General features: G+C 39.6%; 1 protein-coding gene across 3 annotated transcripts in view; it reads right to left on the minus strand.

Annotated features, from left to right (window-relative positions):
* LOC101853221 (citron Rho-interacting kinase) overlaps positions 1 to 13,308 on the minus strand; it is a 68,787-nt gene that overhangs the window by 20,303 nt on the left and 35,176 nt on the right. For all 3 annotated transcript variants that reach the window (XM_005091507.3, XM_013091279.2, XM_013091278.2), the window contains exons 24-34: positions 13,003 to 13,113; positions 12,315 to 12,443; positions 10,520 to 10,702; positions 9,882 to 9,953; positions 8,656 to 8,772; positions 8,197 to 8,306; positions 6,749 to 6,775; positions 5,391 to 5,529; positions 4,789 to 4,893; positions 3,818 to 3,958; positions 1,682 to 1,795 (exon numbers count right to left, since the gene is read on the minus strand). In XM_005091507.3, coding sequence (XP_005091564.1) covers positions 1,682 to 1,795; positions 3,818 to 3,958; positions 4,789 to 4,893; positions 5,391 to 5,529; positions 6,749 to 6,775; positions 8,197 to 8,306; positions 8,656 to 8,772; positions 9,882 to 9,953; positions 10,520 to 10,702; positions 12,315 to 12,443; positions 13,003 to 13,113 — 1,248 coding nt within the window. The remainder of the gene's footprint in view (positions 1 to 1,681; positions 1,796 to 3,817; positions 3,959 to 4,788; positions 4,894 to 5,390; positions 5,530 to 6,748; positions 6,776 to 8,196; positions 8,307 to 8,655; positions 8,773 to 9,881; positions 9,954 to 10,519; positions 10,703 to 12,314; positions 12,444 to 13,002; positions 13,114 to 13,308) is intronic.

A 13,308-nucleotide genomic window follows, 5' to 3' on the forward strand; every position in this document is an offset into this window, starting at 1 on the left:
ATTCTTTTAAGGTGGGGGTGTGGGGGTGTGTGCTTAGTGCTTGTTATGTGCGCAAATTATACAAATTTAATAAGTAGTGCTTATTTTAGTAAGGGGAATTGAACAGTTGAAGTAAAGTATGTCAAAAACGATCAAAACAATAATGGTTAGAGTGTGGAAGCCGCGGGGGAAATCAATTGCCCCTAAAGAAATGACAGATTGAGATGGACATAAATGAGGAATAACAAATGAACGGAATAAAAGACAAATGAAATGGACAGAAAAGAGTAGTTGCAAATAAACAAACAAAAAATGAAGTGGATAGAAAAGTGAAATACGAAACAAACTAAACGTTTTAAACAAGTGGACAGGAAAAAATACTAGACAGAAAAGAGAATGTAAAAAAAAAAAATAGACAGAAACAAGAATTAAAGACAAATGAACAGAAAAGAGAAACAAAAGGACAGAAAGAGACAAAACTGTTGCTCTGAAACAAGAAATAACGGATGTATAGATTCTAGAAACAGCACATAGAAAGAAAGAAGAAATCACAGGAGGACAAAAAATATTTTTAAAAGAGAAAAATATTTCACAAGAAGGCAAAGAAAGAAGCTTTAAAACAAAGAAAAATGGTATGTCATTGTCAAGTCAATAGAACGATGAAAGCTTTAGTTTAGTAGTTTTAGTAAGAGTTCCATTGCACTTGCAACACAAATAGGTCATACAAGTGCCGAAGATTAGAGGTGTTACTAGAAAGTAGCATGCAAAGAAAAAGGAGGAGAGACATGGACAAAAGGTGTTTGATAGGAAAGAAGAAGCAAACCACACCAGAACACCCGCTAACAATCAACATGACAAAAGCTAGTTTGAGAATGGAATCAGGCTTGGAAAAAAACCTGTTACAGTAGGAAAATATGGGAAATTATGATGATTACGCCACGTAAAGCAGAAAAAAAGAAACCACAGCAGTTAGGCTCTCAGACTCGCAATCATAAGGTCGTGGGTTCGAATCCCATCAGGGGACCCATGTTGTGTCCCTGGGAAAGGCATTTTACACAAATTTTCCTCACTTTACCCAAGTGGGAATGTGTACCCAGCTATAGACAGTGGAAGATCTTGTCAGTTTGTTAGAGTTTGAGCCCTTAATCAGCTGCTTGCACTGTATGCTTCCCGGGAAGCTGAGAATGTTTCTGAGTATTCTACATTGGCGGGGTGTGCGTGTGTGTGTGTGTGTGTGTGAGTGTGTGTGTGTGTGTGTGTGTGTGTGTGTGTGTGTGTGTGTGTGTGTGTGTGTGTGCGTGCATGTGTTTATGCATACTTGTATGATGAGTGTGTGAGTGAGAAAGTGTGAGAGAGTGTATGTGAATGAATCCATCCATAAGTATAAACCTATATATGTGAGAGGATGAGTGTGTGCGTGTGTGTGTGTGTGTGTGTGTGTGTGTGTGTGTGTGAGTGTGTGTGTTTGTGTTTGTGTGTGTGTACGTCTCCAAGTCCACTAGTGCCTGAAAACCCATGTTTGTGCAGGCACATTAAGTCTCAACAAACTTAAAGAAGAAAAAAGCAGCACATATACACACACTGAAAGACATAAAAAAAACAACAACACACACACACGGAAAGACAAGAACAAAAAAACAAAACAAAAAACAACCCAACAACACACACACACACTGACAGAAGGTGAACCAGTTGCAGCTACCTTCTTCTTCTTTCCTGCTGTATGTTCCATGAAAAGCCCCTGCACGTGATCTATCAACTTCTGCTGCTGTCCAATGGTAGACTCAAGCTTGTACTTGTCCAGGAAATGTAGACCCTACAGGTGAGGCATGGATGGAGGCGTGTACATGTCTTCCGTTTGTTTGGAGGAAAATTGTAATTCTTTTTTCTTTTTCTTTTTTCATTTTCACCCAAAGAAAGGTGCACTGTAGCTCTCAACTGGGTTATGCTGCAGATGACCCTGATTTGAATTTCCGTCTTCTCAACTTGTTCGTTTCAGAGACCCACGTTAAGTGCGGAGGTCAAGTCTCTACAATAACCATACCGTGTTGAAAGAGGTATGAAAAGCAAGCTGTACAACTGTTCTAAGCACTGAAAGTATGATTGTTCAGAAGCAAGAAAATTCTGTTTAATTCTTTTAACAGTTAAAATTATAAAATGTATTATTTTTTGCTTTTTCAATATTTAGATTTTGAATTTTGGCAAAAATTTCCCAAGCACATGCATCCAATACCACAGATTAAAACATTGCATTTTTTTTTTAGTTCAGAATTTTGAGCTTGGTACATCTGAACAGTTGGCTAGCACTTAATGGCTTCAGCGAAATGACAGATTTCTTCCAAGAAACTTAAGTCATTAAATGAAAAAAAAAAATTATGTCAAGAAAGCACGTTTTACATCCACAACGATGCAGCACAGCATGAGGCTTTGTGTAGTACCAAGTTTTCTTTGCAGTCAAAAATCATATTTGTAATTCTGAAAAATTATGAAATGATCAAATTGGAAAATCTAGATGAGAAGAAAAAGCAATTGCAGAAAAAAACAAAAGAACAAATTTTCCAAATAATTTTGCCTCACATAATAATCATCTTTGTACATGAACATAAAGGCATAAAAGTAAGTCACAAATACATAATATATGCAAGAGAGAAGTATGAGGTTTGGACTGCCATGAACAAGATAAAGTGAGAATAAGACGCAGTTATGCAAGAAAAGTACGGACCATTACCAAGTGATTTGGGGTAGGTTAATTGCCTGTACATGATTATACTTTGGTAAAGCATGCTTATGAGGGGGTGGTGAAATTAATTTATTCCCTGCACTCAAGAAATACATAATATACAAATATTGTCAACTAGCAAAAGGAATTTTTGTAGGTAAAGAAATTTTGTAAAATAAGTAAGTTTTAAGCGTGACGTCATTATATTACAATTCTAAAACAAATAACTATTCAACAAACCTCACACTGATTTAAGTTTAACCACTGATTTTGTCCTATAGTATATCTATTTATAAAACTGGCAGCCCTTAAGGGTGAAGGATAGTTATTAATTAAGATAAGCACACACCACTAGAAATATTTCCTTTAAATTTCCTAGGTAGGCATCATGGTCCTGCTTTTCAGAGAAGCAAAAATATTTAAAGCAAAGAAGATGAAAAGGAATGTAAAAAGCTGAATGAGAAAGCGACAGCACACCAAAAACAGATAGACAGTTACAGCATCATAGCGTTCTAACTTTGCTTTTACCATCGCCCTGTTATCATAGGCCATCTTTAAAAAAGGCTGAGGTTTTATTCAAAACAGACATGTGGAGAATCTAAAAGGGGGTCCATCTTTTGAATGTGTCCTTTATTACACTTAAAAATCATTCATAAAGATTATTTAGATGTTTTTCAACTATCAAGGTTTAAATACTAGAAAGAGTATGGGCCAAGGAGGATTTGACATGAGAGGGTCAACTTCAAATATAACTAACCATTGGACAATACTTTCAGGGTTTTTACCCCTTGTTCTTCAGGATTTACAAGAACCATTGAGGACCAAGAGTCTTTCTGTGGCGGTGCCAATAAAACTGACTGTACGGAAAAACATAATTAATTACGGGGGCTGACAAGAGTGACTTCGGAAATGTCAACTGGCTACAAAAAAAAAATCCTGAACATTTCTAACTCTGTAGAAACGCACCTGCGAAAGACAAATTTTTAGCATAACGTGTGTCTAATACATCTTGCATCAATAAGTCAAGCAAAATCCAGACAAATACAAAAATCTGGATTTCCGGATTTATCAGGAAAAATCAGCAGCTGTGTGCCATGCACCGAGCCCCAAATAACTGACCTGTAGAGCCTCTGTGAAGTTCTCCAGGCTGACCTTCTCTCCAATGATGATCTCAAACTTGTCCATGGCGTCCTGCAAGTGCTTGCCCAGCTTCACGTTCTCCTTGCGCAAGGCACAGTTGTCAGACAGAAGTTCCGTCAGCTGCAAGTTTTTTATTTGTTTTTTTTAATTGGTAGAAAAATATGCATATGAAAAAAGTGCTGGCAAGTGGAAGGTTGAAGAATTGACAAGAAGCGTGAACAGAACGGATAGGAAGGAGGACTGACAGACACATTCACAAAAGATCCCCTGGGGCAGTGCCACAGACTGAAGTGTCTTTAGGCCATTCCCAAAGGGGGGACATTAACCATGTTCTTATGCACAGTAGAATTGTAAATGGGCTGATTCATCAATGTTACGCTCATAACTGTATCTGATCTGCAACAGGGAACTGCTGGTTTTTCTTTCCTAATCCTTACTATTGTCATTTTTTCCTCTACTTCTTTTGTATGTTTGTCACACTCTTGTGACAAACTATTTCCGGGGTGCCTTGATAGTCGAAGCAGACTTTGTGCTGTTGAAACTAGAGAGGTGAGCAGAGTAAGTCTGATTCCCTATAAGGACTTCTCTGTTCACATCCACCCCTTGGCGCTCATATGACCGTATGTAGTTGCGAGCGCCGTAAAACCTCTACTAAAAAAATTAACAAAAGATAAGCAGACATACACACAGATAAAGGAATGAATGAACATTTCTTTAGCTTGAGAAATACAGCAATACACTCCTAAGTGATAGAGAAGAACAGAAATACCATTCTTCTTAATAAACATATAAGTTTTCTACCCAATCACATAATTGCAGTAAATTATTCAAATGTCTATCAATATCATCACTGACCCAGAATGAGAACATGGTATGAGAATTGAATGTATTACAGAAGTTGACATCATAATATGGTGAGGATAAAAACTATGTTTTCATTTAAAGCTCACCTCCTCTTTAAATTTGAGTTTTTCTTGAGTGAACTTTTCCATCTCCTTGCCTTGGCTCTCAAGTATGCAGGTTGAAGCCCTCTCCTTCTCTTGAAACTCTGTCAGCTGCATAATTAAATAAAATTCATATCAAAGAAAACATCTAACTTAATCAAGGCTACAAGAGGAACTTAAATGTGAGTACATTTTCCAAAATTTATCTCTCACTGCCAAAATTTAAACAGGTGCTAAGGCCTACATCACGACTGGTGAGATACACTCATATGCATGGGGACACACACCCACACACACACACCTGAGAGCATAAACAGCTACAAGTACATAGAAACACACATGGAAAAAAGTATGTACACAAAGAAGCAACAGAATCCACTTTCAAAAACTTTTCAAAAGCAAAAAAGTGGTTTCTTTCAAAAAGACTTCTTTCAAAGCATTTGATCAAGTCAAAAGAACATAAGAAGAAAAGATGACACATTAGATACTAAACGTGATCTCCTATATTTGTGCTTCAGAGCAAAGCATCTAATCTTCTGGACTCCAAAAATATCTTCATGAGTCCATGCAAGTGGGGGGGGGGGGGGGTAAATAGATATCTACCAGACCTTGTCAGTGAGCTTCTTCACATGTGCTCTCTCCTCTCTCAGACTGTGTTGCAGCTTCTCCAGCTCTGCCTGGTGGAAAGCCTTCTGGGACTCGAACTGCTGCTGCATGGAGCTCACCTGGACATTGGAAGCTTGAGATCTGAGATGTGGAAAAGAAGTAAGGAGTTAGTACCAGCATGTTTATTTCTTACCCATTTTTTTTCAGACAATAGAGACTTCAAGAGAATAAACTATGTCACAATGTTTCAATACAGAAAGATGTGCTGATATTTCAAGAGATCTTATATCAGGGCAAAAATTCTGATGGTGTTCATGTACATATTCGTACATGAGACTGCTTGAAAACCCTGAAACACCCGCAGGAACACCTACACACAAACACATATTTGAGGACTCCGGTGAATTAAATGAACTGTCAGATTCCGAAATATTGTGAGTTATGCCCTTTTACCTTTCACTTCATTTCCTCATCTTTCCCCTTGATATAACTGACAAGTGATAAAATGACAACAGTCCCGAGTAAACTGAAAAGGAATACTAGGCATCCTTTAGAAGAATTTGAAAAGAACACCCCTTATCTTATGGTAGGAAAGATCTTCTTTTTTTTTTTTTTTTTGGTAAGTGTTTTTGCGGCGCTCGCAACTGCATAAGGTCATTATGAGCGTGCGGGACACTCCTAATATTTTCAGTTGGTAGGAAATTTTGAATTTTGCTCGGGTGGCAGCCGAAGCCTACTCTTATCGATTTTAGACCACCAAGGGATCTTTAACGTGCACAACTTGCACACGGGCCCTCCGAGATTTTTCGCCCTTGTCCGAGAAGGCTAGGTGTAGATCTTTCCTACCAGATGATCAGGGGTGTGGCAGAAAGACAGCAGTAAGGAGGAGCCAAGGAGTAGCAGTAGAAAGGCTGCAGAAAGAGTCAGGAGCCCAGAGGAGGGGGCAAAGGAGGTGAGGGGGTGGGGGCAGAAAGTGGAAATGAAAGCAGACAACAGAACATTGCTAGAGAGCAGGAAAGGAGGTGAAGGAAACAATTTTAGAGACGAAAATTTTTCGGTCGCTACCCGGATTCGAACCCGGGACCTTTGAATGAGAGGCCAACATCTTAACCTCTAGGCCACAAAAGCCCCTGTAGGAAAGATCTGCACCTGGCCTTCTCGGACAAGGACGAAAAGTTTATGATACCACTTTTTTCTCACAATTCTTTCTCAAAAATCATCTTTAAAAAACCCCACCTAATTGTCCAGTAAACTGTAATTGATTAAAAACTGGCAACACGATCAGACTGTATGTGCTCTTTCTGAAAGAGAATATACTCTTATACAAAACTTTCAGAAAAATCATTGTAAATGAACTAACCTGTCCATGGCAGCTTCATAGGACTTTCTGAAAAGAAAATGACAAACAATACATTTTTACAAAACTTACACAAAGAAAAGAATAGGGATAAAAGGTAATCAATATGTGAGGAACAGTTGTTATAATAACAATATCAATAATAATAATAATGATAATAATTATTATCAATTTAACAGATGATAGGTATATAGCTCATTTCCTTCTGTGAGCTTCATAACTTATCATCACCTTGGCAAAACCTTACGATATTTCTGAGAAGGACTCAATGCACACTGCTATCCTACAAGTGTGAATGCAAACAAAATCTTATTTTAAGTCTTAAGACAGGTATCCATTCTCACCTGCATGAGGTGAGGAAATCAATGTAATATACTTTTACCAGCCTAAAGACACAACATCAGTCTAGACTGAGAATAGAACTTTGCAGTTGCGAGTCCAGCAAACATATTGCTAGACTACTGAAGATGTGTTATGATAAACATCCTTTCAAATAATAGAGAGACATGTTCATTCTAAAGCACATTCTCCCATCACTTCTTCATCCTTTAGCAGTGCAGGACACACAGAGCCCTAGACATGAAATGTGGCCAACCCAATCAACACTGCAGAAGCTGTACGGCACAACAGAGGAAGTTAGAAAGACAGCCCAGTTTAAAATAGATACCGATCTTCAGCGTGATGCGATCTAGAAGAAAAAGAAATAAGTTGGGGGGGGGGGGGGGGTAAGTGTTTTACTGAGCTCACAACTGCATAAGGTCATATGAGCGTGCGGGACACATTAAACCTTTTCAGTTGGAAGAAAATTTTGAATTTTGCCCGGGTGGCGGCCGAAGCCTACTCTTATTGATTCTTTAACCCATAAGGGATCTTTACCCAAAACAACTTGCACACATGACCTCCGAGATTTTTCGCCCTTGTCCGAGAAGGCTAGGTGTAGGAGACAATTTTAGGAAAGAAAAATTTCCGTCGCTATCCGGATTCGAACCTGGGACCTATTGAATGAGAGGCAAATACCTTAACCTTTAGGCCACGAGAGCCCCCTTTTTGTATTTATTCTCTTTACATTTAGAGAGACAAACTTCCTTCTCAGTTGTGTAGAAAAAAAATTGTATCAAGTAATGGAGAGCTGATGCTGCTTACAATAAGTAAATATGATTGTGACCACATTTCATGACCATAGCAACACTGAATAGAGGAAGACCAAACAGACCACCATACTCAAGTCAGCAGCAGCCCCCCCACCCCATACCCACTCACCCACTCACCCACACATACACTCACACTCACACCCATCCACACTACTCGCATGCAAGCTCATGCACATGCACACACACACACATACACACACCTCGCTATCCACTCACACCCACACAACCCAACAACTACCCACTCACAAGCACCTGCCCACAAACTTACACCCACCCACATTCTCATACACCCAGACTTACTTGATATTGTCCCAGTCTGCTTGCCGTTGCTGTGCTTCAGCGATGCCCGCCTCCATGTCCTGCACCTGCTCCTCCAGCTCTTTACAGACACGCGTTAGTTTCTCCACTTTCTGGTGAATGTGACAAATTGATTTGAATTTTTAACGTTTTAGTAAGAGTTTTGCAATGCAGATAGGTTAGTATATAAATCATAAATGCCAAAGATGAGAGGTATTCATAGAGAGAAAGAAACAAATGATAAAAAGGAGGAGAGATAAGGATGATAGAAGTTTGGTAGAAAAGAAGGAGAAAACCACAAAAGAGCACCCATCAACAACTCGTGTGAGAAAACGAGCATCGAGACACCCGCAAAAATTAGTAAGAAGTACATTTTCTACTGATCTGCGCCAAGAACTGCATTTCACATGAGAAATCTCCTGTGAAAACATGAAAAGTTGCGGCCTTGAAGCCAGCTCTCACCCTCATCTCCACCTCCAGCTGTTGTTGTTTGCTGTTCATATCTTCCATCAGTCTCACGGTCTCGCTGGAGTCGGATCCCTTCTCCCTCTGCAGACTAGCATGTTTGTCCTCCAACACCTGCAGATACAGCCCAGTTTAGGTTAGTTCTAGTATGAGTTTTACAACACTTGCAATACAAATAGGTCATAGAAGTGCCAAAGATTAGGGGTGTTTCTAGAGAGTAATGTACAAAGAAATGAAGGAGGAGAGATAAGGATGATAGGTGTTTGATAGGAAAGAATGAGCAAACCACACCAGAGCCCCTGCCAACTACCCACAGATACGAACCAGTCCAGAGTACAGAGTACAAACAGCTGGTCATGGGTACAGTTTGGATTTGTTTGAGTAAAGAGAAGCACATCCACACAATAGTGGCCACTTATTGCTGGGAAAAAAGCAAAATAGACAAAAAGGAACAACAGAAGGGAAGAGCAGAAGTATGACCTACCAGTGGCGCCCTCCAACTATACTTAGTATGTATCTCTTTACTGTCCCTTTCAACAGAGCACATTTCACTAAAGAGACAAAACTTTCTATTTGAATGTCCATTTCTGAAAGGACTTTGCGAAGTGATGAGTGGATGAAGGGCCATATGGCCATTGCAGGCTAGTTTTTTCAAACTTAAATTTTAGTAAGAGTTTTACGCCACTTGCAACACGAATAGGTCATGTCAATGTCGGAGATTAGAGGTGTTACTAGAGACTAACATGCAAAGAAAAGAAGTAGGAAAGATAATTCCGATAGACGTTGGGAGTTAAACACATCGGAGCTTCTGACAACCAGTTACTTACTTTTTTCCACCAAATGGAAGGTGATCCACTGTCACAGATTTAGTATTAATTATATCACACCCAAAGGATTCTATGAATGTGCTGGCCAGACACTATCAGCAATCAAGAACTTTGCAATAAATACAACAGCGACCTATGGAAGAAGTAACCCTCTACACTCTGAAAGCCAACACATAGCATCATAAGGCAAGCCTTTAACTGAAATCCACAAGAGAATTGAAAAGATGTAGAAGGAAAAACACATTGTGTTGAGAGATCCAAGAGGATACAAAAAAGCTGGGGTACACAAGGGACACCTGTAGAAACTGGCCCAGGATCTAGATGTGTGAAGAGCTCATGTCTGCTGCCTGCATCCCAAGCGGGTGCACAGGTCTAGGAAAGTAATATCACACATACCTTGTATTGTCGTTGTAAGGTGTCATGTTGGGATCTCAAATTCTTCAGCTCGGACATAGCATCTTGGGAATTCTGTAACAACAATAGAACATTTAACAAGGAGAACTACATATTGTTCTAGATATGAATGTAATTACAGACAGAATTTGTTACCTTTTTAAAGGATGTTTGGTTCAAATTTCAGAATTGTACTCCGTTTTACAATAAGTTTGAATACTAACTCATGTTTCAAGTTCTCAGAAAAAAACAAAATAACTTTGATGTAAACTTTCTAACACGAATGAGACAAAATAAACACACTATCAGACAATTTTCTTTTTTAATTGCACAAAGCAGTAAATTTGACAGGGAGCAGCGAGAACAAGTGAAAGTCTGCCTGAAAAGAAGTTAGGGCCAAAATTTTCCAAGATAGTCACCCAATGTTGAGGAGAAAAGTGATTGTCTTAGACAGGTGGACAACTTGGACAGTGTCATTATATCTGAAAAAACAAAGCTAAACAAGCGGGAAGAGGGAAATGGTCATTTGTGCGGTTGATTGTCTTGGACAGGTGGCCGTTAAGGACAGTGTAATTGTACTCTTGAGCAGTAATCAGAACAAAAAGCTTCAAAAAAATCTAGTCAACAGAGAGGACTCCCACCTGCAAATATTTGCCATTCTCCACAGCCTTGTTGTCGATGATTCTCTGGAGTTTGTCGATTCTGTCACGAAGCTCGATTTCTTGCCGTTTGTTTGCTGCTAGCAGTGACCTGGCCTCGCTTAGAGCCAGATTGGACTCGTTGAGTTCGTGTTTTAGATAAGCAGGAATGTCACCACCAGGGAACTACTCGGCACATAAGAGAAACGACAAAAATGGAAAACATGACTATTATAGTTTGACTAAAATTTACTCAAACTTACCTCTACATTTCCTAAGGGTTTTTTTTTTCAACAAGAGGTCTGGCAAGCTTTGTAAATCTCATCCCCAAAAAATGACGACAATGGGATCGTAATGTTTTTTTTTAAAAGTAAAAGGGAACAATTCTGTATCTAGCAACCGGAAAGCCAGCATATTTGCGTGCACGTGTGTGTGTGTGTGTGTGTGTGTGTGCGCGCGGGTGGAGTGGGGGGTTCTTCTTTTTCATCTCGTTCCCATCACACTTGAAGACAGGTTGCTACCTTAGAATTACAAAGTTCTATCCGCTCAGTACCAAGTTTTGAGAAATTTAACGTAAAAAACTTTTGAGTTTTACCACATGTCAAGCTTTTTCAAATGCAGTTCTTTGAATATCTTGTTAATGACTCCGAATAATCTTACGATTGGTTTCTGATCTTATAGTCTTAATTACTTAAAACTGCCAAAAATGTCAAGACGGAACTTTTAATTCTAAAGTAGCGGGCTATCTCTAATATACTGTTCTGAGCCGTCCTGCTTGGATCTCTGTTGACCCGTACAGCTCTTCCTAAAGCTTTTATAGTGTTGCTTCATGTTAAGGGCTCTGTGTGTCTTGCACTGCTGGAGGATATGTTCCACAATTTTGTCAGCTTCTCCTTACAGACATTTTGGCAAATGTTCCAGTTTAAAATATGTAGACCTGCATGTGAGCCTCAACCAGATTGTCTGAAAATTTTGTGCAACCCCCTTTGCCCCCCCCCCCCCCCCATAACTTTAGAGCTTTTAAATTGTGGGTGTCATAAAAGGAAGGATTTCCGAGTAACGAGCGACCACCCGAACAAACACAATAAAGAAGAGACCTAACCCTAACCCAAACCCTATCGGCCTATCCCTAGGCCTAACCCAAAAAAGAACCTGCAACGGCCCTCATGTAAAAAGGCCACCACAAGTCCAAAAAAAAAAAAGGAAAGAAATATAAGCACACTCCAAAACAAACAAGGAGCATTTTTATAGTAATAAAAATAATATGGCCTACATTGCTATAATGATCTATAAATCTAGATCTAGAGTAGAACAAGTGAGTCGGACTTGAAAGAATCCACATTGATCTGAACAATCAGTAAACAAACGAAATTCAAAATGGCCGCTCGAGCAAGAAACTGAAAGTAGATAATTTAAGTCGTCGTACTTTTTCGTATTCTCGTATTTCTACTCAGGTTCCGACAATTATGACGGAAACGCCGACGTCGGCAGTCGGCGGTCGGCACGAAAACGAATGTGCCGACAAAGCCGATGGGAGAAAAAGGTGGCGGTGGCGGTGGCAGTCGGCCAGGCCTCGCACTACGAACATTGACTAATACAGGTCGGCCTAGCGATAGCATCGGCCGGCTCGCGGGTCGGGGTCGCGATTGTCGGATTTCAGACGATTGTCGGCAAACATGTAGGTCTAAATATGTTTCATGTGTTGTTTGAGTTTTACGTGTTGTGCTTTTCTGTCTGAACATAATCATTCGTTCTTGGTAGGAAAGCTGGTGATAGTTATCTGGGGGTTGTTCTTTACCTCACTGGCTCCTTTTCTTATCTCCAGTTCTCTTCTGGTCTCCTCCAGCTCCTGTTTGAGTTGAGCTAACTCAGCTGTGGCCTCAGAGCTGTTGTTGTCCTCTTTTCCACCTCTCACGTTCAGTTTTCTCTGAAAGATAAGCAGACACCAATGTAATAATAATAATAATTACAATAACTGCACTTATATAGTGTATATCCAAGGTCATCAGCATGCACTATACACTTCACAACTATTATTACCCCAGCACATACATTTTCTGCTTACTGGGAAGTAGATAGATAATTCTTTATTTTCCAGACGGACATTTTTCTTGGCCGTATTGGACTGTGAAAACACAGGCAGGTATACATAGCAATTAAAGTACACATTACTCTCAATAAAATTCAACAAGAAAAGAAAAGTAAAGCTAACAATAATGTACACATCACATCAGATGCATCATTCTATCACAAGCAGGAATTTATCACAAGTTGAATTAAGCAGTTGAACACTAACAACTGACATGATCTTTCCCCATCTATAGTCAGGCACCCATTCCCACCAGGAAGAAATGAAGAACATTCGTGTAAAGTGCCTTTTCTGAGGACACAATACTGGGCCTCTGATGGGATTTGAGCCCGTAACTTTTCAGTTACAAGCCTTACAGCCAAATAACTAGACCACTGACACCACTCTCATTCCTCACCTGCAGTTGATCTCTCTCTTCTGTCAGTTCCTGAATCTTGGACTCAAGCTGTAACTTTTCAAACTTGGCCTCCCCAGATTTTCTAGACCCTAACGGAGTTTCTGTAGTCACCTGGAAGAAGTAAATTGTTTTAAAACTACAACAAAAATTACCATTATCGACTATTGCACAGATTTTATTTTATTTTATTTTATTTGATAGACAGACAGACAGGCAGGCAGACAGACAGACAGACAGACAGACAGACAGACAGACAGACAGACAGACAGACAGACAGACAGACAGACAGACAGACAGACAGATAGA

Source organism: Aplysia californica, unplaced genomic scaffold, assembly GCF_000002075.1.
Source record: "Aplysia californica isolate F4 #8 unplaced genomic scaffold, AplCal3.0 scaffold00031, whole genome shotgun sequence".
Classification (NCBI taxonomy): Eukaryota; Metazoa; Mollusca; class Gastropoda; order Aplysiida; family Aplysiidae; genus Aplysia; species Aplysia californica.